Source organism: Somniosus microcephalus, chromosome 12, assembly GCF_052327205.1.
Source record: "Somniosus microcephalus isolate GS21.2 chromosome 12, FLI_Smic_1.0, whole genome shotgun sequence".
Classification (NCBI taxonomy): Eukaryota; Metazoa; Chordata; class Chondrichthyes; order Squaliformes; family Somniosidae; genus Somniosus; species Somniosus microcephalus.
The window spans coordinates 7,138,253-7,164,747 of NC_140998.1; the positions used below are offsets into that span (position 1 = coordinate 7,138,253).

At 49.5% G+C, this 26,495-nt stretch overlaps 1 protein-coding gene across 5 annotated transcripts in view; it reads left to right on the plus strand.

Moving 5' to 3' along the window:
* Positions 1 to 26,495, plus strand: part of atg2b (autophagy related 2B) — a 152,977-nt gene that overhangs the window by 56,937 nt on the left and 69,545 nt on the right. For 4 of the 5 annotated variants that reach the window (XR_015080165.1, XM_086002549.1, XM_086002553.1 and 1 more), the window contains exons 12-21: positions 1,126 to 1,276; positions 2,604 to 2,696; positions 5,536 to 5,724; positions 8,244 to 8,517; positions 9,329 to 9,437; positions 10,952 to 11,144; positions 12,814 to 12,956; positions 23,286 to 23,446; positions 24,631 to 24,803; positions 25,483 to 25,633. Coding sequence is in view for 4 of the 5 variants with exons in the window: in XM_086002549.1 (XP_085858675.1) it covers positions 1,126 to 1,276; positions 2,604 to 2,696; positions 5,536 to 5,724; positions 8,244 to 8,517; positions 9,329 to 9,437; positions 10,952 to 11,144; positions 12,814 to 12,956; positions 23,286 to 23,446; positions 24,631 to 24,803; positions 25,483 to 25,633 (1,637 nt within the window). In the remaining variant the exon portion in view is untranslated. The remainder of the gene's footprint in view (positions 1 to 1,125; positions 1,277 to 2,603; positions 2,697 to 5,535; positions 5,725 to 8,243; positions 8,518 to 9,328; positions 9,438 to 10,951; positions 11,145 to 12,813; positions 12,957 to 23,285; positions 23,447 to 24,630; positions 24,804 to 25,482; positions 25,634 to 26,495) is intronic. The other variant, XM_086002552.1, reaches the window with a different exon arrangement.

The following is a 26,495-nucleotide window of genomic DNA, read 5'->3' on the forward strand; positions in this document are numbered from 1 at the left end:
GCCCTACAACCCTCCCTATCTCTGTAACCTCCTCCAGCCCTACAACCCTTCCTATCTCTGTAACCTCCTCCAGCCCCACAACCCTCCCTATCTCTGTAACCTCCTCCAGCCCTACAACCCTCCCTATCTCTGTAACCTCCTCCAGCCCTACAACCCTTCCTATCTCTGTAACCTCCTCCAGCCCCACAACCCTCCCTATCTCTGTAACCTCCTCCAGCCCTACAACCCTCCCTATCTCTGTAACCTCCTCCAGCCCTACAACCCTTCCAATCTCTGTAACCTCCTCCAGCCCTACAACCCTTCCAATCTGTGTAACCTCCTCCAGCCCCACAACCCTCCCTATCTCTGTAACCTCCTCCAGCCCCACAACCCTTCCTATCTCTGTAACCTCCTCCAGCCCTACAACCCTCCCTATCTCTGTAACCTCCTCCAGCCCTACAACCCTTCCTATCTCTGTAACCTCCTCCAGCCCTACAACCCTTCCTATCTCTATAACCTCCTCCAGCCCCACAACCCTCCCTATCTCTGTAACCTCCTACAACCCTCCCTATCTCTGTAACCTCCTCCAGCCCTACAACCCTCCCTATCTCTCTAACCTCCTCCAGCCCCACAACCCTCCCTATCTCTATAACCTCCTCCAGCCCTACAACCCTCCCTATCTTTGTAACCTCCTCCAGCCCTACAACCCTCCCTATCTCTGTAACCTCCTCCAGCCCCTACAACCCTCCCTATCTCTGTAACCTCCTCCAGCCCCACAACCCTCCGATATCTGCGCTGCTCCAATTCTGGCCTCTTACGCATCCCAGATTTTCTTCGCTCCAGCATTGGCGGCTGTGCCTTCAGCTGTCTAAGCCCTACACTTTGTTATTCCCTCCTTAAACTGCTCCGTCTCCCTACCCCTCTCCTCCTTTAAGACGCTCCTTAAAACTCTTTGACCAAGCTTTTGGTCACCTTTCCTGATATCTCTTTGTGGCTCGGTGTCAATTTTTGTCTGATAATCGCTCCTGTGAAGTGCCTTGGAATGTTTTTACTACATTAAAGGCGCTATAGGCAAGTTGTTGTCCGTAATGCGCGTTCTGAGTTGTGGATATTTCGGAATTTAACTTCCTCGTTACTGTTCCGCAGGCTCTTCGCAACTGGCATAAAGCTGAACTACGAGCAGCGACGGGGTGCCAGCTCTCGAAGCCTAAACACGGATGTGTCTGTTAACTGGATGGAGCTCCTGGAATGTCTCTTCCCTATGGATTTGCGGACGGTCATGCCCCAATATACAGAGGTGAGAGGCATAAAGAACCATGGGTGCTGGCGTAGGCAGACACTAGCTTGTGCACGCACTCAGACACTCCTAGTACGCAAGCCACGACTGACTTCTTCCCTCTCAGTGACTTCATCTTTGTCGCTTTGTTTGGTTCATATACAGGAAACTTTTTTATCCGGGACCGGCGTGGTGCCGGTTTATTAAAAAGTCCGGATTACAGAGAGGTATAGTAAAAGGTACAAGAGTTCCGTACACAGCAACAAATCCAGGCTTCCCTGTTGCTTAGCAACAGGTGCAGGAACCCCGGCCACAAGATCCAGGCGTCCCTGTTGCTTAGCAACATATGCAGGAACCCCGGTTACACAGCCACAGATCCAGGAAGGACAATAATATGAAGTAAAACTTAGCTGAACCTACTCCTGAATTTTGCCGGTTAACAGAGATTTCTGGTTATTTAGGTGCCGGTAAATCGAGAGTTTCCTGTAGTAGAAACCGTGCTTTCTTTAAAACCTCCTCCTGCGAATGCACTTGCTCAAGGTGAAGGGATGAATTTGGATGATCAGCCATGAACTCATTAAATGGCGGAACAGGCTCGAGGGGCCGAATGGCCGCCTCCTGCTCCTATCTTTTATGTTTCTACAGCTGGTTTCTGTGTCTTCTCGGTGTTTAGCTGGAGGATATTGTGGGTTACCCAGCACTCTGTCAGACAAACAGTCTGACAGCACCGAGTCAGTGAGCGATGTTGGAGAGGAAGAGCTGGATGGTTGGTGCTGGGGAATGGAGTGGTCCATTTTGGGCCCTCGGTATTGGCACCTATTGGTTCTAGGTCAGATAAGAAAGGGTAAGAGAGGCAAACATGTTCCCTCTGCTCTTTCCCCAGTTTCGAACCCCTCATATATGGTGGGGTATATACCGAGGCTCTGGAGAAGTTCCAGAAGATGGCCACTAAAAGTATAGCAAGTCTTCAGCCCCCAAATCACAAGAGAACCACTTCCTCCTGTGCCAGTGTTAACATTTCTTCATTACCTGTGGCTGCCGTTTCTGCAGTCCCTCTGTGACTGAGAGTGCTGGTTACTGTTAAATTGAGGGCAGTTTTGTGCTGTGTGGCCATGAACATGCGGAACCTCGCTGAGATTGCCAAAACTTACCTCACCAACGAGTTGCAGTCACAGGAGACTTTCGATGGGTCAGTCTGGGCTGGATTTGAACCCATATCCCAGAGGTGAAAGGTCAGTTAAGTATCTCATTTTATGGTTACAGTGCTAACCGAGATCAGGTATCCTCCTTGGGGTGTGCCACCTGAAACTCTTTCTTTCACTACTTCTTTTCTTGTTTGTTTTGGCAGCTGATCACGTTTCAATCCGTGAGCGAGACCGGAGCTCATCCCGCACCTTCTGTACAGCTTCACTATAAACACATCGACCGACGAGGAGTCCAGGTATATAACCGTTAACTCGCAGCTTCAGTCCTGGCGCTGACGGGCCGAGGGGATGGTCCATTGAGAATTCAACGCCGTTTTGTTTCTGCGCCCAAAGAGAGATTTGAATTATCCAATAATTTGAACTAAGCAACTTTGAATTAAGAGCAGGACTCTGTAATACCCATGTACTTTCTCGCGTACAAGAGTCAAATGTTCCGCTTGAATTGTTTTATTTAGCGGTGGAACTCGTTGCTCTTTTACCACTTTTGTCCCAATTTTCTACCATCTTCTGAAGGCACTGGGGTAAAGAAAAGAAAGACTTGCATTTCTACAGCGCCTTTCATGACCACTGGACGCCCCAAAGCGCTTTACAGCCAATGAAGTACTTTTTGAAGTGTAATCGCTGTTGTAATGTAGGAAATACAGACTTTCAGCTTGCTGCCCAGGTGTAAAACTGGCGGCGCGAAATCAGTGGGAATGACAGTCGGGCAGGTTTCGATAACGGGCGGCCGATTCGCAACGCGGGTTTTACACCTGGGCAGCAAGTTGAAAATCTACCCCACTGTCTCATTCTGCAGCACAGGCCATGAGCCTTCTGCGGTAGCTCACACAAGTGTCCATTCTTCCTGCGTGAGCTTGCACACGGAGTAACAGAAAAGAAAGAACTTGCATTTATGTAGCGCCTTTCATGATCTCTGACCCCCTTAGGCGATGGAAACTTGTCCAGGAGACCACTCTGGCCCTGATTAATGTTATATGGTCCCTATCTTTTATACCGGGTGATCTCCACCCTAGCCAGAAACAGGTCCAGCTCTCACTTGAAGGCATTCGGTGAATCAGCGTTCACCGCACAAGCCGGCAGCCTGTCCCAGAGGTGCACTATTGTCTGGGAGAAGAACCACCTCCTAATATCAACCTAGTTCTGCCTTTACATAAGCCTTTATCCAGCAGGTCATAGGGGATCCCCGAGGTCATCCGATTTCTGTTTTTATTGATTTATTGGCGTAATATTTCTGTTGCTAAATATTTGCTAGTAAATGTTTTCTGGAAATAATAGCCCTGTCTACCCTAGGGTAGCTGATACCATTATTCAAAGTCCCCAGATCGCCAGAAATGTGCCAATATCTGCAGCCATGTTTTAGTATTTGCAGGGCGATCCCTCGCAACTACAACAATTTGCATTTATATAGTACCTGAATGTGGAAAAATGTCCCAAGGCCCTTCAGAGAGATGCAAGGGAGGGGGAAGAAATAGATGCCAAGCCAAAGAAGGAGGGATGACCAAAAATGTGGTCAATGAAGTAGGTTTTAAGGAGGAGAGGGAGGAGGATAGGATTAGGGAGGGAATTCCAGAACATGAGTGACGTAAGAAAACTACTCGGCACTTGGTCTGAGTGTTAAGCAAGGCTTTAATCAACTGCTTTTCAACATGGAGATCTAGTTGTGTCCTTCACCAGTTCCTGTTAAAGAATGTCCTGCACAAGCTGGGCCCGGGCCCGAGTATTTATACTCTCCCTGGACAGCGCCACCAGCAGGCCGCCCAGTATTATTACATAAGTCATTTTCACATGAATGACAAGAGGGTTACGGGGAGAGGGCAGGGAAGTGGACGTGAGTCTAGATTCGGATCAGCCATGATCCTATTGAATGGCGGAGCAGGCCCGAGGGGCCGTATGGCCTACTCCTGCTCCTACTTCTTATGTTCTTATGTTCAATGAGTGCTGAAGGAACGGCCTCCAGTGGGAAGCGAGGAAATGCACAAGAGGCAGGAGTCAGAGGAACGGAGAGTTTAGGTGGGGGGTGGGGGGGGGTTGTCGTTCTGGGAGAGGTTACACAGATAGGGAGGGGCAAGGCCAAGGAGGGCTTTAAACACAAAGATGACAATTTTAAATCTATAATGTTGGGAATCCAGGAGCCAATGTAGATTAACGAAGGTGGGTGTGATGTGTGAGCGTGACTTGGTGTGGGATCGGATACGGGTGACGGGGTTTTAGATAAGTTGTAGTTTGCAGAGGGTGAGGATGAAAGGCTGGCCAGGAGAGCATTGGAATAGTCAAGTCTGAAAGTGACAAAAGCATGGGTAAGAGTTTTGGCTGCAGAAAGGCTGAGGCAGGCAATGTTGCAGAAGTGGAAGTTGGTGTTCTTGGTGGTGGGGAGGATATGGTCAGGAGCTCAGCTCGGGGTCACACAGGACGCCAAGGCTGCGTAGAGTGGAGAAGCTGAGGGTTATCTCTGCTCTTCAGGATGATCTTGGTGTAATGGGTGGTTTTGTCAGAGGAGAGTGAGGCCCACCAGAGCGTGATATGGTCCAGCCAGATGTGGGGATAGATGGCTAAGCCACTTGTTTGCCAAATGTGCTCAAATATGCACTGACCCTTTGAAAACTTTGAAACCAGTTTTGTAGGTTATACAGGAAACTTGGCGATATCCGGCACCGACAGGACCGAGCTGCTGCCGATCTATCAAAACCTCCGGATAGACCAGCGCTAATGTTGAAGGATAGGGAGGTTTTCATCTCCGTATCTGACAACAAACACTGTTGCTTAGCAACAGCTTGTAAACACTCGGCCCGTACCTTGGAAGCGTCTCTGAAGCTGTTGCTAAGCTACAGAGAAGCTTTCCAGAGCCTGACTGTTTTTATAAAAAAAATAAAAATAAAAAAAAAATGCTAGGAGAAGAAAAAAAAACCTAACCAAAACGGCTGCTGATTTCTGCCGTTAGATCGAGGTTTCCGGACATACAACCTCCGGATAAACCAAAGTTTCCTGTAGTAATATATATCTGAACATAGACAATTACTTAAAGGAACGCTGCCTTTTTTATTGGAGTCCGAGGGTTCACCTGCTTTCTCTTTTCAGGGCAGTCAAGGGAGACTGACGTCGGTGCCACAAAAGGCAGAGCTGCAGATCGAGCTAGGCCTGATTCAGTCGGAATTGGACATCAGCATTGTGGACAGACTCAACTCCTTATTGCAACCCCAGAAACTGGCCACAACAGAAATGATGGCATCACATATGTACACCTCCTTTAACAAACACATCAGTCTGGTGAGTGCTGTGGGAACTATTACATTTTTGCGCACAATCCTAGGAACCCAGCCTGCTACTGCGTCCTGATGCTAGTGTTCTGGGAGCGTTGGAATTTTATCCCAGATCTGCCAGAGTCAGATGAGATTAAAATAATCAGGCAAAAATGGGTGCGATTTTACAGTGCGACTCCCAAAAGTCCAAGATTTCCAGGACATTAAAACAAAATTTGACTTTCCTCATCACAGTGGCGCTGATTGTAACACCCAAGGTTTAGGATGGTTTCTTACTCCTTATGGCGAAGGAGTACGAATGTCTGGAGGTTGGGAGGCCAGTGTTAAATAGTGGAAATATGAGGATGGATGAATATTCTGTAGATTTGCTTGCTTACGTTTGGAGATCAGGCATTATCTATACTTAACTTTCCCTTGGGAGTTAGCAACATAGGAACAGGAGTAAGCCATTTAGCCCCTCGAGCATATTCTGCCATTCAGATTGAATGGGTGGGTAGAGTCCATGATCGGGTAGAGTGTACATGGGCTGTGGGAGGAGATTAAATGGGTGGGTAGAGTACATGATCGGATAGAGTGTACATGGGCTGTGGGAGGAGATTAAATGGGTGGGTAGAGTCCATGATTGGGTAGAGTGTACATGGGCTGTGGGAGGAGATTAAATGGGTGGGTAGAGTACATGATCGGGTAGAGTGTACATGGGCTGTGGGAGGAGATTAAATGGGTGGGTAGAGTCCATGATTGGGTAGAGTGTACATGGGCTGTGGGAGGAGATTAAATGGGTGGGTAGAGTACATGATCGGGTAGAGTGTACATGGGCTGTGGGAGGAGATTAAATGGGTGGGTAGAGTACATGATAGGGGAGAGTGTACATGGGCTGTGGGAGGAGATTAAATGGGTGGGTAGAGTCCATGATTGGGTAGAGTGTACATGGGCTGTGGGAGGAGATTAAATGGGTGGGTAGAGTACATGATCGGGTAGAGTGTACATGGGCTGTGGGAGGAGATTAAATGGGTGGGTAGAGTACATGATAGGGGAGAGTGTACATGGGCTGTGGGAGGAGATTAAATGGGTGGGTAGAGTACATGATAGGGGAGAGTGTACATGGGCTGTGGGAGGAGATGAAATGGGTTGGTCGAGTATATTTTTACTTCCGTGAACCAGTAATCACAGGGCAGGGATGACATGCCCAGATCGAGGGAGTTTCCACACAGCTCATACTAGCCATTGCAAACTGCAACGTGCCCTGAATTGGAAACTTACTTTCCCCCCTTGTAATTGACTTGCACTGCTCCCCAACCCAAAGCACAGCAGCCAGCCTGCTCGCTGGCATCTGATGAGCTGGTGGGTTGGAGGTGCGTGACTGCATGACTCCCTGTCGGGTTTTAACATTTGCGAAACCTGCTGTTTTCCCCTCTGTCTCTTCCTTTAGTGCAGCCTCCACCGTCGTGAAGCTCTGTGGTAACCCCATGCTGCACTCGCAGCTGACCCTGGGAAGACCAGGAGCTCGATGTATGAAACGGAGGGATTCAGACACTGACAAGCACCGAATCTCGCCCATTACCTTTAATGTTAAGAGATAGGACAGCATTGATGCTACTTAAAAACTATCTCCCATCCACCCCCACTGAAAGCACTGACAGTTACTGGGGTACAGTTTCACAGACCCCAGGGTGCCCATCGCTAATTAGCCAAAGTAACCATTCTCCATGGTATTCAACCGTGGGGTCCCTCACAGCTGAACCCAGTGCTGTCTTCACCAGTCATTCACTTGCTGCCGCCGGTCATTGGATAGTGATCAGGGTTGGTGGATGAGGAGGGGGAGCCTTGGTTGATTTTTTGTTGTTGGTCCCTCCCTGCATAGTCCAATTGTATCATCCTCACGGTGTCGGCCGTGGCTCAGTGGGTAGCACTCTCACCTCTGTGTCGGAAGGTCGTGGGTTCACGTCCCTCTCCAGAGACTTGAGCTCATAATTTAGATTTGACACCCGCAGTGCAGTACCGAGGGAGCGCTGCACTGTCGGAGGCGGCTTCTTTCGGATAAGACGTTAAACCGAGGCCCCGTCTGCCCTCTCGGGTGGACATATAAGATCCCATGGCAATATTTGTAGAAGAGCAGGGGAGTTCTCCCCGGTGTCCTGGTCAATATTTATCCCTCAACCAACATCACTAAAACAGATGATCTGGTCATTATCACATTGCTGTTTGTGGGAGCTTGCTGTGCACAAATTGGCTGCCGTGTTTCCTACATTACAACAGTGACTGCACTTCGTAAAGTACGTCATTCGGTGTAAAGCGCTTTGGGACACCATGAGGTGAAAGGCGCTATATAAATGCAAGGCTTTCTATTTTCCTTTACTTTTTGTACTGAGACCAGCTAATTCAGCACTTGGATTGAACCTGGCTGGGCCCTCCTGGTCTGTACAGTTTGGCCGCCCGGTACCGCGACCAGTTAACCCCTCGAGGGGGGAGCTTCCACGAGAGCCTGTTAACCTCCTTTGCTTACGTTGCTCGTGCTTCCCGTTGCAGCAGAGAGCCTTCACCGAGGTTTTCCGTGACGATTCTGCCTCGCCTGCCAACTACCGGACGTCTGTGCAGCTCACCACGCCCATGTTCAAAATGGCCATCCGCTTCCCCATCCCAGACCTCCGGTCTGACCAGGAACGAGGACCCTGGTTCAAGAAGTCGCTGCAGAAAGAGGTTCTGCAATTGGAATTCAGCGAGGCAGAATTTAAGACCGAGTTCTGCGGCAGCTTATCCCACGAGCAGCTCAAACTGGAACTCACTTTTAAGGAGCTTCTTGGTGAGCTGAACGGCTTTTATTGTCACATTATTATTATTACTTTAAATTAACGCCTACATTTATATTGCACATTATCATATCTCATGGGGTTTGATAGGGTTGTGGTCAATGTTCCCGTTAATTTTTTTCGGGTGCACGGTCCCTTTAAGGGGCTGCGTGGTCCATTCAAAGTACCGCGCATGCGCGGTTTTTCCTATTTAAATCCGGTGAGCTGGCTGCGCGGAAGCTGCAGAATGCTGCGCAGCTTAAAGGGAACATTAGCGGTGACGTTACTGGACTAATAACCCAGAGGTCTGGACTAATAATCCAGAGAACGGGAGTTCAGTTCCCACCGTGGCAGATTGACAATTTGAATTCTGTCTTCACGACTCTCGGAGTATGCGACTTATTTTGCACGATGTCCCCTCTGCCCAATGGTTTTCTGTGGTGATGGAAGGATCCTTTTTTCCTCCCCAATCTCCAGTGTTTGCCCTTCCTCTGCTGAGGAGGGGAAGCCCGTGTTCCCCCTCCCACCCCATCGCTAACCGATGTCCCCTGCTGGGAAGTGCCATGCCGTGAGGACAGGATTGGACCTGGCTCTGATGCCTCCACAGTCAAATGGCCCGCTGTCACTCACCATCCAGGCAAGCTGCAGGAGGGCTGTTGGAATCTGTGGGCCCGTACCCCAGCAGGAGTCAGCCCCCTCGGGAGAGGGGAGGGGAGCACTGGCGAGGGGGAGGATTGCTGGCTGTGATGACACAGCGGTGCTGTGGGCAGGGTGGGCTGCTCTGGACACTGCGCACTTTGCTTAACGGCCTTCTCTTTACCTCAGGTAAATTCCAGGAAGAGCTGGAGACGCCACCATTCACCTTTTTTAAAGTGGCACACAGTGCTGATGGAGACATGTCCACCTCCGACAGTGGGAAGTTTGATTGGCCAAGGTAGGTAACACTACGTTTCTCTGCATCACACCAGTGACAACACTTCGATAATACTTCATTGGCTGCAAAAAGCTTTGGGGCGTCCTGAGGACGTGAAAGGTGCAGATTCTTGCTTTCTTCATCGTAGGAATGGTGATGAAAAACCTCGACATTAACAAGTGCAAAGAGCATCTTAAATCTATGTGCAGCAGCTCGAATGTCATTATTGTAGTCCAGTTTCTAATCCATAAATCCATGTGACTTCAGATATTAAGATCTGTTCAGCTTCCTGAAAAGGCTTTGAGCTTTAAATAAATTTTGTAGATTTTATTTTGAACACACCTTTTTAGACTTGACTTAAAGTATTTTAATTACTTTTTTTTAAATGACTAATCTCATATAATTATAATCCTTATAATATGAGGTTTTAATCTTCGAAACCTGCCCAAGATTGAAAACTTAGACAGCAGGATTCGAGAGTCTACAGTCTGGATCCTATGGGGCGGGGCAGACTCGGAGTACATGGCACAGATCCTTTCGCTGCTCATCTTCTCAATTTGTTCCCCTCTCTTGCCTTCCAGTATTAACTGAGGAAAGCAGGTTGTGCCAAGGCGCACAGAGCTGGACACCACTAGAGTTGGAGAAAATAAGCAGCAGAGCGAGCGTGTCGCTGGGCTTCGGTTTTGGACGGCAGTCGGTTGCGCGAGGAGAGGGGACAGAGGGAGGTGCATGAGCTGCTTTGCTCAGACCTCGGGGAATTGGATGTTCAGACCTGTGCACAGCACTACAGAGCTCGGGGTCCATTCAAGAAAAGTGATATAGTGGAGCCAGGGCTGGAAATCCTGCTCATCAATTTTACACAGAATTACACGGAATTGACAGCCCAGAACCCGGCCGTTCAGCCCAATGGATCCATGCTCCACACGAGCCTCCTCCCACCTGACTCCAGCTGCATATCCAGCGACATTTTATTAAAATTTATTTTTGATTTTTATTTCCCGCGGTGACGTGGCTGGATGCTTCAGCAACAACAACAAATTGCATTTATATAGCGTCTTTAGTGTAGTAAAAATGTCCCAATGAGCTTCACAGGAGCGATGTCGGACAAAATTTGACACTGAGCCACATAAGGGGACAGTGGGACAAATGACCAAAAGCTTGGTCAAAGAGGTCGGTTTTAAGGAGCGTCTTAAAGGAGGAGAGAGAGGCGGAAAGTTTTAGGGAGGGAATTCTAGAGCTTGGGGCCCAGGCAGCTGAACTCGCGGCACCCCATGACAGTAAGATCGGGACCCTGCGGAGGGGGGCGTGGGGAGATGGCAGGGAGCTTGATCCAGAGTGTTGGGGCACCTCTCCATCTCCATTTGCTTCCAAGTCATTGAAGATTTGTCACTCTGATCCCATCTGGTTCTCTGCGCTGTTCCTATGGCACTGCGTATCTCAGAGTGTTACGTCTACATGTTGTATCCACAATGCTCAGTTGATATTGTGACGATGTATGTTCTGTCTGTATTGATGCTGCGGGGTTTTGTCGGCAGGGTTGTGTTGAAGGTGAATCCGACAGCCGTGCATTCCATCTTGGAGCGGATAACGACGGAGGAAGAGGAGCCCGGGAGTCACTTACTGGAGGATGAAGAGGGTGGAGGCCATTCCCTGAAGGACGTCTGTGACTTGGGAAAACAGGAGCCATCACCTTTCTCCTCTCGAAGAGTCATGTATGAAAACGAGGAGGTGTGACCATTTCTCTTTATACACATTTAGACCTTAATCTTTGTATCAAACCACAAGAAAAACCCTGCGGTCCTTTACCATCGCTGATATGTTTATTAGGGCACAAGATAGGTCCAGTGGGAATTACTATTGGCGCTTGTTTCTTTGTTCATTAAGGTGAAGACTGTCATGCTGAGGAATGGACGACTTCACATTTCAGGCACCCAAATCAGTACTGAGCATTCCAGGGTGGGTTAGATTCACAGTAAAGCTCCCTCTACACTGTCCCATCAAACACTCCCAGGGCAGGTACCACGTGCGTTAGATACAGAGTAAAGCTCCCTCTACACTGTCCCATCAAACACTCCCAGGGCAGGTACAGCACGGGTTAGATACAGAGTAAAGCTCCCTCTACACTGTCCCATCAAACACTCCCAGGGCAGGTACAGCACGGGTTAGATACAGAGTAAAGCTCCCTCTACACTGTCCCATCAAACACTCCCAGGGCAGGTACAGCACGGTTAGATACAGAGTAAAGCTCCCTCTACACTGTCCCATCAAACACTCCCAGGGCAGGTACAGCACGGGTTAGATACAGAGTAAAGCTCCCTCTACACTGTCCCATCAAACACTCCCAGGGCAGGTACAGCACGGGTTAGATACAGAGTAAAGCTCCCTCTGCACTGTCCCATCAAACACTCCCAGGGCAGGTACAGCACGGGTTAGATACAGAGTAAAGCTCCCTCTACACTGTCCCATCAAACACTCCCAGGGCAGGTACAGCACGGGTTAGATACAGAGTAAAGCTCCCTCTACACTGTCCCATCAAACACTCCCAGGGCAAGTACCACGTGCGTTAGATACAGAGTAAAGCTCCCTCTACACTGTCCCATCAAACACTCCCAGGGCAGGTACAGCACGGGGTTAGATACAGAGTAAAGCTCCCTCTACACTGTCCCATCAAACACTCCCAGGGCAGGTAAAGCACGGGTTAGATACAGAGTAAAGCTCCCTTTACACTGTCCCATCAAACACTCCCAGGGCAGGTACAGCACGGGTTAGATACAGAGTAAAGCTCCCTCTACACTGTCCCATCAAACACTCCCAGGGCAGGTACAGCACGGGGTTAGATACAGAGTAAAGCTCCCTCTACACTGTCCCATCAAACACTCCCAGGGCAGGTACAGTACGGGTGAGATACAGAGTAAAGCTCCCTCTACACTGTCCCATCAAACACTCCCAGGGCAGGTACAGCACGGGTTAGATACAGAGTAAAGCCTTTAAATATGCCTCCGAATCATGCCCTGTGCTACACCAGTTTGACATTCTTCCATTTCATGCCCCAGCCACCCTGTGGCCTTTCTAAGTGAGCTTAGGAATTCAGTGCTGAAATAGCATCTTCTCTGAAGGTTACAGGACAGTTAAGGTTCTACATGGAGATCACAGCGGCTCCTAGAATGTTTCATTGTTGTCTGATACTTTTACTTGTGATCCACATGGAAATGCTGACTTCAGCACAGTGAGATACCTAAAAACAAGTCAACCTGTAACATGAAGGAACCGATGAAACTGGGTGTTGCACCTTGCCAACACCACACTTGAGGCGGGGGCAGTCTGCCCCTGAAAAGCTGTTGTAGATCCACTGAGCCGTGATGCTGTTTGACTCACTGGATCTCTGTGCTCTCTGCAGATGGTGATGCCGGGGGATCAGCTCGAAATGGGTCAATTCCAGGATAAAACCATAAGTACCTCCCACTACGTCCTGGAACTGACGTTACCTAATGTCAACCTTACACTACCAAACAAGGCGTTCTATGAGAAGGTGTACAACAGGCGAGTCTAAAGTCTCTCCCACTCTAAATGCAGCAGAACTTGGTTGTGCTTTTTGTTTTTATAGTTGCTTCTCAGCTCTCCGCCTGTCCTGTCGGGGTACAACGTCCTTGTTGGTTTTACATTTATTCGTTCTCGAGATGTGGGCGTCACTGGCAAGGCCAGCATTGATTGCCCTTCCCGAGTACAACCAGCCACAGTGCTAAGCCAGTTAAGAGTCAGCCACGTTGGCATCACATGTGACCCAGATTCGGTAAGGTTTCCTTCCCTGAACGACATTAGTGAACCAGTTGTGTTTTTAGCGAGGATCGGACAGCTTCATGGTCACTTTTACTGAGACCAGCTTTTAATTTCCAGGTTTTAAAAACTGAATTCAATTTCAAAACTACCATTCTCGCATTCTACTGGATTATTAATCCAAGCCTCTGGATTACTGGTCCAGTCCAAGTTTGCAGACGACACAAAGCTGGGTGGGTGTGTGTGCTGTGAGGAGGATGCCGAGAAACTCCAGTATGATTTGGACAGGTTGGGTGATTGGGCAGAAGCATGGCAGATGCAATATAATGTGGATAAATGCGAGGTTATCGACTTTGGTGTCAAAAACAGGAAGGCAGATTATTATCTGAATGGCAATAGATTGGGAGAAGGGGAAGTGCAACGAGACCTGGGCGTCCTTGTGCACCAGTCGCTGAAAGTAAGCATGCAGGTGCAACAGGCGGTTAAGAAGGGAAATGGTATGTTGGCCTTCGTAGCGAGAGGGTTTGAGTACAGGAACAAGGATGTCTTGCTGCAGTTGTACAGGGCCTTGGTGAGACCACACCTTGAGTATTGTGTGCAGTTTTGGTCGCCTTATCTGAGGAAGGATGTTCTTACCATGGAAGGAGTGCAGCGAAGATTCACCAGGCTGATACCTGGGATGGCAGGAATGACGTATGAGGAGAGATTGTGTCGATTGGGCTTATACTTGCTGGAGTTTAGAAGAATGAGAGGGGATCTCATCGAAACTTATAAAATTCTAACAGGACTAGATGCTGGAAGGATGTTCCCGATGGTCGGGGAGTCCAGAACCAGGGGTCACAGTCTAAGGATAAGGGGTAAGCCATTTAGGACTGAGATGAGGAGGAATTTCTTCACCCAGAGAGTGGTGAACCTGTGGAATTCTCTGCCAAAGAAGGCAGTAGAGGCCAATTCATCTATATATATAAAGCGGCTCTTCTGTCTGTCTGTCCCGATGTCTGTCTGTCTGTCTGTTCTCTATACGTTTGAAAGTTACAGAGCGTACCGACGTACGCGTCGCCTCAAAAGAAAGCTTGCGATTCCGGACCGGTCATAGGCGTATTTACGTTTCGGCCGCACAAAAATCCCGCCCGCGGTATCCGAAAAACGTTCAGCCTTCCGCTCATTAGCATCTCATTAGCGACCGTGTGACGTCGAGGTCGACCAATCGGACGGCGGGTTCCTTCCTACAGTTGAGTGTCGAGTGACTTGACGATTGACCAATCCTACGCTTCGGTGACTTGACCGGTCGACCAATCGGTGCGTGTGTGGGCGGGCCTTCTCCTTCTGAACCGAGGTGAGTGGCCGCCATCTTGATTTTTCACAATTTTTTCCCCCGCACTTTCTGTGTGTTAGGGAACTAAGGTAAATATTTTAATGATGTGTTAGGGAATTAAATAACAATTTAATAGGGGGGGGGAGAGCCTCGGGAAATCGTGGGGGGGGGTGGAGAGCCTCGGGAAATCGCGGGGGGGGGGGGAGAGCCTCGGGAAATCGCGGCGGGGGGGAGAGCCTCGGGAAATCACGGGGGGGGGAGAGCCTCGGGAAATCGCGGGGGGGGTGGGGGAGAGCCTCGGGAAATCGCGGGGGGGCGGGGGGGAGAGCCTCGGGAAATCGCGGGGGGGGGGGAGCCTCGGGAAATCACGGGGGGGGGGGGGGAGAGCCTCGGGAAATCGCGGCGGGGGGGCGAGCCTCGGGAAATCGCGGGGGGCTCGCGCTGACCGCGCATGCGCCGCCCACAGCGGCCGTCCATCAGCCGCGCAATACGCGGGGGACCTCAGCTCCGGACCTCAGGCGCTAGGCAGGGGGAGGGGCCGGAGAGAGGGACAGAGGGGAGCGGGGGAGGGGTGGGGGTGGGCGAGGGGAGGGGAGACGGGGGAGAGGAGGGGAGGGAGGGATAGGACAGGGAGAGGACATGACAGGGAGAGGGGGGACACACGGGCAGGGAGACCAAGCGCCCCAAAATTGCCCGGGGAGGGGAGGTGGGGAGGGGAGGAGGGGAGGGGAGGGAGGGATAGGACAGGGAGAGGACATGACAGGGAGAGGGGGGACACACAGGGGCAGGGAGACCAAGCGCCCCAAAATTGCCCTCGCAACGCGGGGCTCCCCAGCTAGTTAAATATATTCAAGAAGGAGTTGGATATATTTCTTAAGGCTAAAGGGATCAAGGGATATGGGGAGAAAGCAGGGACAGGGTACTGAATTTGGATGATCAGCCATGATCTCATTGAATGGCGGAGCAGGCTCGAGGGGCCGAATGGCCGACTCCTGCTCCTAGCTTCTATGTAACATAACCACTGCACTACCGTACCCTCCCACTCTTGCTAATGATGGAGCCAGGCTCTTAAAAACCAACACATTCCACTTTCGTTTTTGCTCTTTTTCACTTTTATTATAAATTATAGATTTCATTATTGGGGTACGGTAGCATTGTGGTGATGTTCCTTGACTAGTAATCCAGAGGCCGGGACTAATGATCCGGAAACAGGAGTTCAAGTCTCACTGCGGCAGCTGGGGAATTTAAATTCAATTAAATAAATCTGGAATAAATAAAAAAGCTAGCATCAGTAATAGTGACCGTGAAACTACTGGATTGTCGTAAAAAACAATCTGGTTCGCTAATGTCCTTCAGGGAAGGAAATCTGCCATCCTTACCCGGTCTGGCCTATATGTGACTCCAGACCCACAGCAATGTGGTTGACTCTTAACTGCCCTCCGTTGTATTCGAGATGGCGGCTCAGCGCCACCTTCTCGAGGGCAATTAGGGATGGGCAATAAATGCTGGCTTGCCAGTGACGCCCACATCCCCTGAATGAATTTTTTTTAAATAGCTTATACTGTAATACCATGATTTCATGAACAGTTGTTGCTGTCTGCGTGAACTAGGGGGCGGGAAATTCATGTTCGCCAGCAAAGTTGCCAGTGTCACCGGCAACTGCAGTTAACGGCCGCTGGAAGTGCCCGCAACGCTAAGCGAGTCAAATTGTTCTGGGGGCATGGAGACAGGTGGCGCAGCGCTCACCTTCCGTGCAGCGCCGTCCTGGTGGCGTTGCTGGAGGGATCCGGGACGAAGGTCATGTCCAGGTCCGGCGTTGCAGCTTCCCACAGCCTCTGGGTGTGAAGCTGTGGTGCTCGCAAGGAATTGTGGGCAATGAAGAGGTCTGAGAATTAAAGGGGCCACGCACACTGAACCAATACAAAATAAAATGCAGTGAATCAATACATTTTTCAGCCCTTTCTGCCTTTTTAAAAAATATTTCAACACTTAAAAGAAGTTCCAAATGTGAATATTCAGCTGTTAAAGCTGAATTACCTTCCTAACCTCAACAAATGGGAAAACTGCCTCAGCACTAACACAAAAGGCTCATCAAGCCAGGGAAGGGGCACCCAGGGTCTCACACGCAGCACTCCAGCTTTGTGCAGGGGGTGAACACTGCAAGACTGGCCCTCTACCTACAGGAGCCAGGAGGCCCTCCAGAAAGAACGATCTGGGAGTACATCACGAAAGCCATCACTGCCAGCAGTGTCGCCCACACCACCTGGCTCCAGTGCCCAAAGAAGCTTCATGACCTCAGACCACTGGTCAAGGTCAGTGAATGCATCTTCAAAAGCCGTCTCCTACCAACTGCATCACGAACCTCGCACACTGCTCAATGCACGACCCCCAATCACTTGCCTACCAACAAGCTGCACATCTCCCATTCTTGGCCTCACTTCACCCCCTTGGAGGAGACGGTGCAGGCCATTCTTGGCAGGGGCATGGTTGAGCCCTTGGCCAGCGGCGGGGCTGAAAGGATACAAGGTCCTGGTATCCTCGTACATTATGCTCCCTCTGGCATGCACCTCTTGCTTTCCCACCCACCCTTGTGCCTTGCTCATTTCACACACCCAAGAAATGCAGCCTGCCCAGCCAGTGAGTCAACAAGAAGCAGCAGTCTGCCCAGACAGTGGGACCGCAGGCAGATGACTCCATCCCGGATATCCTGGCCACAAAGGGGCTGTCTGGGATGCATACCCCCCATCTGATTCCCCCTCTTCGGCTTCCTCTTCTGCGACTTCCTCTTCCCTCTGCAAGCGGATGCTGTAAATGTGAAAGGACAGCATAAAATGCTGGAAATACTCAGTTGGTCAGGTAGCATGTCGACCTGCGACGTGGACTCTGTTTTTCGCTCCACGGATGCTGCGTGACCTGCTGAGTATTCGCAGCATGTTCTGTCTTCTCATTTACCACCCAATCCCTTGCAAGCGTCCAGCAGCACTCCTTCCACACTTAAAAAAAAAACTTTTCATGTCTATTGCAGCAAGCCACCACTTCAATAAAATCAAAAAAAACAGTCCAAACCCTTAAATTCAAACTTCCCTGAATGATGTGTGTGTCTCTTTTAAGAGCTGCAGACATCACCACTGTAAGCTGCTTGCAGGTCAGGTTAACCTGGTGTGCTTAGGACACACCCCTGAATTCAATGCTAGCATCGAAGTTCGTGTTGGTGACGTTAAGTCAGCGTTGCACGCCGATTAATGTCACCACGCCGCCATTTTTTTCCAGGACGCTGCCAGTTACTGGCCGTGCAAAGGGGAAGAGCAATATGGCGGCCGCCGCGGGACCCGCCACCAGCTGACAAAATGGCTGCCATTTTATCGCCATTCCATTACGGAGTGTCAGTAAGGAGATGAATTTTTAGCCTGGAATGTTTTGTTGCATTTTCTATTTTTGTTGCAGTGACTCGTGAGTCAGAAGGTCGTGGTTTCAAGTCCCACGCCAGGGAACTGAGCCCATAATCTAGGCTGACATTGCAGTGCAGTACTGAGGGAGCACTGCACTGTCGGGGGGTCAGTACTGATGGAGCGCTGCATTGTCAGAGGGGCAGTACTGTCGGAGGGGCAGTACTGAGGGAATGCTGCACTGTCGGAGGGGCAGTACTGAGGGAGTGCTGCACTGTCGGAGGGGCAGTACTGAGGGAGTGCTGCACTGTCAAAGGGGCAGTACTGAGGGAGTGCTGCACTGTTGGACGGGCAGTACTGAGGGAGCGCTGCACTGTCGGGGGGGCAGTACTGAGGGAGTGCTGTACTGTCGGAGGGGCAGTACCGAGGGAGCGCTGCACTGTCGGAGGGGCAGTACTGAGGGGGTGCTGCACTGTCAGAGGTGGCGTCCATTGAATGAGACTTCAAACTGATGCGCCGTCTGCCTGTTCAGGTGGATTTTAAAGATCCCATGGCACTCTTATGGAGAGCAGAGTTCTCCTGGAGTCTGGGGCAGCATTCCTCCCTCAACCAACATATCCGAAAATCATCTTGAATGCGAGATCATACTGAATCATAGAATGGTTACAGCACAGAAGGAGGACATTTGGCCCGTCGAGCCCGTACTGGCTCTCTGCAAGAGCGCTTCAGCCAGTCCCACTCCCCCGCCCTTTCCTCGTAGCCCTGCAAAAAAATTTCCTTCAGGTACTTATCCAATTCCCTTGTGAAAGCCGTGATTGAATCTGCCTCCACCACCCTTTCAGGCAGTGCATTCCAGATCCCAACCACTCGCTGCGTAAAAAGGTTTTTCCTCATGTCGTCTTTGGTTCTTCTGCCAATCACCTTAAATCTGTGTCCTCTGGTTCCTGACCCTTCCGCCAATGGGAACAGTTTCTCTCTACTCTGTCTAGACCCCTCATGAGTTTGAACACCTCTATCAAATCTCCTCTCAATCTTCTCTGCTCCAAGGAGAACAACCCCAGCTTCTCCAGTCTATCCACGTAACTGAAGTCCCTCATCCCTGGAACCATTCTCGTAAATCTTTTCTGCACCCTCTCTAAGGCCTTCACATCCTCCCTAAAGTGCGGTGCCCAGAATTGGACACAATACTCCAATTGAGGCTGAACCAGTGTTTTATAAAGATTCATCATAACTTCCTTGCTTTTGTACTCTCTGCCTCTATTTATGAAGCCCAGGATCCCGTAAGCCTTTTTAACTGCTTTCTCAACCTGCCCTGCCACCTTCAATGATTTGTGCACATATACCCCCAGGTCTCTCTGTTCATGCACCCACTTTAGGATTGTACCCTTTAGTTTATATTTCCTCTCCTCATTCTTCCGACCAAAATGCATCACTTTGCACTTTTCTGCGTTAAATTTCATCTGCCACGTGTCTGCCCATTTCACCAGACTGTCTATGTCCTCTTGAAGTCTATCACTCTCCTCCTCACTGTTCACTATACTTCCAAGTTTTGTGTCATCGGCAAATTTTGAAATTGTGCCCTGTACACCCAAGTCCAAGTGATTAATATATATCAAGAAAAGCAGTGGTCCTAGTACTGACCCCTGGGGAACACCACTGTATACCTTCCTCCAGTCCGAAAAACAACCGTTCACCACTACTCTCTGTTTCCTGTCACTTAGCCAATTCCGTATCCATGCTGCCACTGTCCCTTTTATTCCACGGGCTTCAACTTTGCTGGCAAGCCTATTATGTGGCACTTTATCAAATGCCTTTTGGCAGTCCCTGTACACCACATCAACCGCATTGCCCTCATCAACCCTCTGTTACCTCATCAAAAAACTTGATTAGTTAAACACGATTTGCCTTTAACAAATCCGTGCTGGCTTTCCTTAATTAATCCACACTTGACTAAGTGACTGTTAACTTTGTCCCTGATTATCATTTGTAACAGCTTCCCCAGTACCGAGGTTAAACTGACCAGCCTGTAGTTGTGGGTTTATCCTTACACCCTTTTTAGAACAAGGGGGTAACATTGGCAATTCTCCAGTGCTCTGGCACCACTCATCTGAGGAGGATTGGAAGATTATGATCAGTACCTCTGCGATTTCCACCTTAACTTCCCTCAGCATCCTAAGATGCATCACATCAATCAAATCAAATCAAAATCAAATCAACTTTTATTGTCATTGTTAGTGCACAAGTGCAGTACAATGAAATGTAGGCTTGCGGCTCCCGAGAGTGTACATTTAGATTAAGACATTTAAACATTCAACATACATTTGGCTTGTAATACATTAACATAAACATAACCATAATAAAGTGCATTGGCAGATGTGCAGGCTTTAGAGTTTATTTGTGGAGTTCAGTAGGATGACAGCCCTGGGAAAGAAGCTGTTCCTAAATCTGGTCGTACGGGTGCGAATGCATCTGTAGCGTCTCCCAGATGGCAGGAGGGCGAACAGACTGTGGCTGGGGTGGGTAGGGTCTTTGATGATGGACCGTGACCTCCGTAGACAGCGTTTCTGGTATATGTGCTCTATGGTCGGTAGCCGGGTGCCGGTAATGCGTTGGGCAGTTTTAACTACCCGCTGCAGGGCTTTCCGGTCATAGTAGCTACAGCTGCCATACCATACTGTGATACAGTTTGCCAGGATGCTCTCCATAGTGCAGCGGTAAAAGTTAGAGAGGATCAGGGGTGACAGATTACATCCCTTCAGCCTCCTTAGGAAATATAGGCGCTGCTGGGCCTTCTTCACCAGAGAGTAGGTGTTGAGGGACCAGGAGAGGTCTTCTGTGATGTGGACTCCGAGGAACTTAAAGCTGTCCACCCTTTCCACCACAGCCCCATTGATGTGGATGGGGGTGTGACTTCCGCCTTTTGACTTCCTGAAGTCCACAATGATTTCCTTTGTTTTCTTGGTGTTAAGGGCCAGGTTGTTATCGGCGCACCACTTCACGAGATGCTGGACCTCCTCCCTGTAGGCTGACTCATCGTTGTTGGTGATCTGGCCTACCACCGTGGTGTCATCCGCAAACTTGATGATGGTGTTGGAACCATTAACAGCCACACAGTCGTGGGTGAAGAGGGAGTAGAGGAGGGGGCTCAGCACACATCCTTGTGGGGCCCCTGTGTTCAGGGTCAGGTGGGGGGAGGTGTGGTTACCTAATTTGACAGACTGGGATCTGCTCTGGTCCTGGTGACTTAAGTACAGCCAGCCTTTCTACTACCTCCTCTTCATCAATTTTTATCCCATCCAGTATCTCCACTACCTCCTGTTTAACTATGACTTTGGCAGCATCTTCTTCCTTGATGAAGATAGGTGCAAAGTACTCATTTAGTACCTCAGCCATGCCCTCTGCCTCGATGTGTAGGTCTCCTTTTTGGTCCCTAATTGGCCCCACCCCTCCTCTTACTACCCATTTACGATTTATATGCCTATAGAAGACTTTTGAATTCTCTTTTATGTTAGCTGCCAATCTAGTCTCATAGTCTCTCTCTTCACTTCCCCTCTGAACTTTCTATATTCAGCCTGATTCTCACTTGTCTCCTCAACCTGACACCTGTCATTTGCACTCTCTTTCTGCTTCATCTTGTTCTCTATCTCTTTCGTGATCCAGGGAGCTCTGACTTTAGTTGCCCTACCTTTCCCCCTCGTGGTACCCGAACCATCTCCTCTTTAAAGGCAGCCCATTGTTCGATTACAGTTTTGCCTGCCAATATTTGATTCCAATTTACCCGGGCCAGATCCGTTCTCAACCCACTGAAATTGGCCTTTCTCCAATTAAATATTTTTACTCTAGATTGCTCCCTGTCCTTTTCCATAGCTAATCTAAACCTTATGATACTATGATCACTGTTCCCTAAATGCTCCCCTACTGATACTTGCTCCACTTGACCCACCTCATTCCCCAGAACCAGATCCAGCAATGCCTCCTTCCTCGTTGGGCCAGAAACGTACTGATCAAGAAAGTTCTCCTGAACACACTTCAGAAATTCTTCCCGCTCTCTGCCTTTTACACTATTACGATCCCAGCCTATATTAGGATAGTTGAAGTCCCCTATTATCACTACTCTATTCCATCCTATCACACTATTATCTCCTGCCTTCCAGCCTATCACAGACCTTCCCTTTTGTTCTTTCATCCCCTCCCCCATTTCCCAGCCCCTAAACTTGCTTTAAAATCTGTTCCTTTTCCTGCTTTTTCCCAGTTCTGACGAAGGGTCATCGACCTGAAGCGTTGACTCTGTTTCTCTCTCCACGGATGCTGCCTGACCTGCTGAGTTTTTCCAGCGTTTTCTGTTGTTGTTTCAGATTTCCAGCATCCGCAGTATTTTGCTATTGTATCACTACTCTATACAGGAAACTCTCATTTAAACCGCACCTAAATATCCGGAATTCTCTATTAACCGGCAAAATTCATACTCCGAAAACACCTCAATAACCGGCAATGTTGCCGAGTCCGAGTCTCCCGCGGTGGCCGAGTTAGTCAGTGGGGGTAGTTCTCCAAACTGCCACTACTCGGCTTCTTGACGCTATCGGAAGTCCGAACACCTCAATAACAGGAATCTGACTTTGTTTGTTAAAAATAGCCTCGGTAGATAACCCTCTCCGTCATCCGGAATTTTTAATCAACCGGCACCATCCCGGTCCCGTCGGTGCCGGATACCAGAGAGTTTCCTGTAGTTCTTGCACCTCTCTATAATTTCCCTGCAAATTTGCTCTTCTATACCCTTCCCACGAATTGGTGGTCTATAGAATACACCTAGTAGTGTAATGACACCTCTATTATTTCTAAACTCTAGCCATATAGATTCTGTCCTTGACCCCTCCAGGACATCCTCTCTCTCCAGCACTGTAACATTCTCTTTAACCAATACTGCCACCCCACCTCCTTTTCTTCCTTCCCTATCTTTCCTGAACATCATCTATCCAGGAATATTTAAAACCCAATCCTGCCCTTTTTTGAGCCAGGTCTCCGTTATCGCCACAACATCATATTCCCATGTGCTATTTGTGTCTTCAGCTCACCAACCTTATTTACCACGCTTCGTGTGTTTACACGCACGCACTGTAAATCTGTCTTAGACCTTCTTGTATTCTCTCTTAGTTTGACCCCACCTAGTACCTTACTATTTCTTACTCTAGTGCTATCTGTCTCTCCCAGTCCTGTACACAAATGAGCTGCTGTGTCTGCCTGCACATAGCAGTGACTGCGCCTCAGAAGTAATTCATTGGTTGTGAAGTGTTTTGGAATGTCCTGAGTATGTGATAAGGCGCTGTATTAATGCAAGTTATGTCTTTCTCGATTAAATGTTTTTTTTTAATATGTTGTTCATCACCCTTATTACAGAATAAACAATGATTTGTTGCTATGGGAACCCGCTGCCCCGTCTCCTGTTGAGACAGTTGAGAACATTACCTACGGGGTTGGACTGTCTGTGGCCAGCCAGTTAATCAACGCATTCAGCAAAGAAAGTCTTACTCAACTCAAGTCGACACTCCTCCAGGACGGTACAGTATCGCACTGCTCTTCTTACTATTGTGAATGAGCCCATGTAACTCGCAGCATTAGCTTTAGGCCGTGGGGGCGGAAGGTCTGAGTGCTTTGGGTGTTGCTTCAAGTTACCAAATCCCGCACATTGAGTGCCATTGGAAAATGCGCCGTTATACTGTCATAACAAGAAGCTGGGATTGTTCTCCTTAAAGTAGAGATGGTTAAGGGTGAATTAATAGAGGCATTCAAAATCGTGAGGGGTTTTGATAGAATAGATAGGGAGAAACCGTTTCCAGTGACAGGAGGGTCAGTAACCAGAGGGCACAGATTTAAGGTGATTGACAAAAAATACAAGGGGGAAATTAGGAGAATTTTTTTTCCGCAGTGAGTTGTCGTGATCTGGAACGCGCTGCCTGAAAGGGCGGTGGAAGCAGATTCAATAGTGACTTTCAAAAGGCGAATTGTATACCTTTCGGGTGAGACATGAAATCGAGAGCCCCGTCTGCTCTCTCAGGTGGAGATAAAGACCCCATGTCACTATTTTGAAGAAGAGCAGGAAAGTTATCCCCAGTGTCCTGGCCAATACTTATCCTTCAACCAACATCACAAAAAAAAAACAGATTATCTGGTCGTCATGACATTGCTGTTTGTGGGAGCTTGCTGTGCGCAAATTGGCTGCCACGTTTCCTAAATTATAAGAGTTACTACACTTCAAAAGTACTTCAGCGGCTGTTATGCGCTTTGGGACGTCCTACGGTCGTGAAAGGCGCTATATAAATGCAAGTCTTTTTTCTTTATATACTTGAGAACGAGAAATTTGCAGGGCTATGGGGAAAGAGCAGGGGAGTGGAACTCTTTCAAAGAGCCGGGATAGGCCGAATGGCCTCCGATGCTGTAAGATTCTACGATTCTAACAGCAGGCAGTGTGCTGAGAGGGCAAGAAGAGAGTGGCTGTGGTCAGTAGAGTGTAATGAGGTCAGAAAAGTCTGGAACTACGATGGCGAGTGAAAGTGAGAAACAGAAAGACTGGTTATTGTTTGGGCTTCCAACAATGCGTCGTCCTTTTTGCTGTTTCACGTGCTGCCTGAGCCGCCGGGTCTTTCGGCTTCCTGCCATTCGCAGGGGAGAGCCTCCGTGTTCGACTGGGTGATGTGCCCCTGCGATCGCCTGACTCGCACTTCCCCGCCTTGTGTTCCCACAGATGACGAGAGCGGTTCCGACGAGGAGACGATGCAGTTCCATTCCACCGTCGACCCGGCCCACCGGTCACGGCGTAAGAAGAAGGTCGAACAGCAGAACAAGAATTGCCAGAGCTTCCTGTCAGTCCTCCTCAGTGTGTCTCATGGGCTGGTGACCATACACACGGATACCAAGGTGAGCCGGTTTTGTGCACTGTGGGGTTACGCTGGCGCCTGCTTATACTGAGAGTCTGGTGGGGGGGGGGGGGTAAATGAGTGTGTATCTGTGCGTGAGTGTGACAGTTACTCCCAGTGTGAGTAAGGTAGAGCAGTGGACGTGTTAGTAATCCACTGATCGTGAGTTCAAATCCCACCATGGGCAGTTTGAGAATTTGAATTCAGATATACTTGAAACCTGGAAATGAAAAGCTGGTATCAGTAAAAATGACCATGCAGCTGTCTGATTGTTGTACAAATCCAACTGGTTCACGAATGTCCTTCAGTGAAGGAAACTTGCCGTCCTTACCCGGTCTAGGCCTATACGTCGCTCCGGTCCCACCCATTGTAAGCTGTGCTCCAGGGAACCCATGCAGCCGGCTTTTCAATACAAAAACACTGTGCATACGCGGTATTTTGAATGGCTCGCGCAGCTCCCGAAAGGGGTCGTGCAGGACCAAACAAAATTAGAAGGAACTTTGGTCCCACCCCAATGTGGTCGACGCTTAACCGCACTCTGAAGTGGTCGAGCAAGCCACTCGGTTGTATCATAAAGCCACCCCCCACGGTTCGTGACCAAGGTCCCCCCACCACCACCACCTCAGGGCAATGAGGAGTACGGAGATACGATTGAATCTGAACACGGTGTTCTCTTGCAGAGTGAAGACGGCACGCTGTTAGTCGGGAAGCATGGTGAATTCTGGTTGGAGATTGAAAATGGAAGCTTGTTCACTGTGGCAAAGTATCAGGGCTGCCACGATCAGCATTATTTCTGTCTCCAGACCAACAAAGTCTTCCTTTGTCACCAAGGTATGGAGGCAGTCAAGCTGTAAATATGCTGAGCGATTATATTATCTACAATCTCCTGCTAAGATTAACTTATTTTGAAGTTACTTTCTTGCTTCATGAACTTGCTGTGTGCTGGAGACTTAAACTCATGTCCTATTACTGTGTGGGACGAAATGTTGCTGCTCCAGGATGCTTTACCTCTGTGCCTCTAGGTACAGGGCAATTCATTCCCTCATCGCATCCAATTTATATCCTCCCCTCCTGAAGGTGCTGACTCTCACTGGGGTACAGATCCCCTCCTCTCCTGAAGGTGCTGACTCTCACTGGGGTACGGGTCCCCTCCTCTCCTGAAGGTGCTGACTCTCACTGGGGTACGGATCCCCTCCTCTCCTGAAGTGCTGACTCTCACTGGGGAACGGGTCCCATCCACTCCTGAAGGTGCTGACTCTCACTGGGGTACAGATCCCCTCCTCTCCTGAAGGTGCTGACTCTCACTGGGGTACGGGTCCCCTCCTCTCCTGAAGGTGCTGACTCTCACTGGGGTACAGGTCCCCTCCTCTCCTGAAGGTGCTGACTCTCACTGGGGAACGGGTCCCATCCACTCCTGAAGGTGCTGACTCTCACTGGGGTACGGGTCCCCTCCTCTCCTGAAGGTGCTGACTCTCACTGAGGTACGGGTCCCCTCCTCTCCTGAAGGCACTGACTCTCACTGGGGTACGGGTTCCCTCCTCTCCTGATGGTGCTGACTCTCACTGGGGTATGGGTCCCCTCCTCTCCTGCAGGTACTGACTCTCACTGGGGTACGGGTCACCTCCTCTCCTGAAGGTGCTGACTCTCAGTGGGGTACGGGTCCCCTCCTCTCCTGAAGGTGCTGACTCTCACT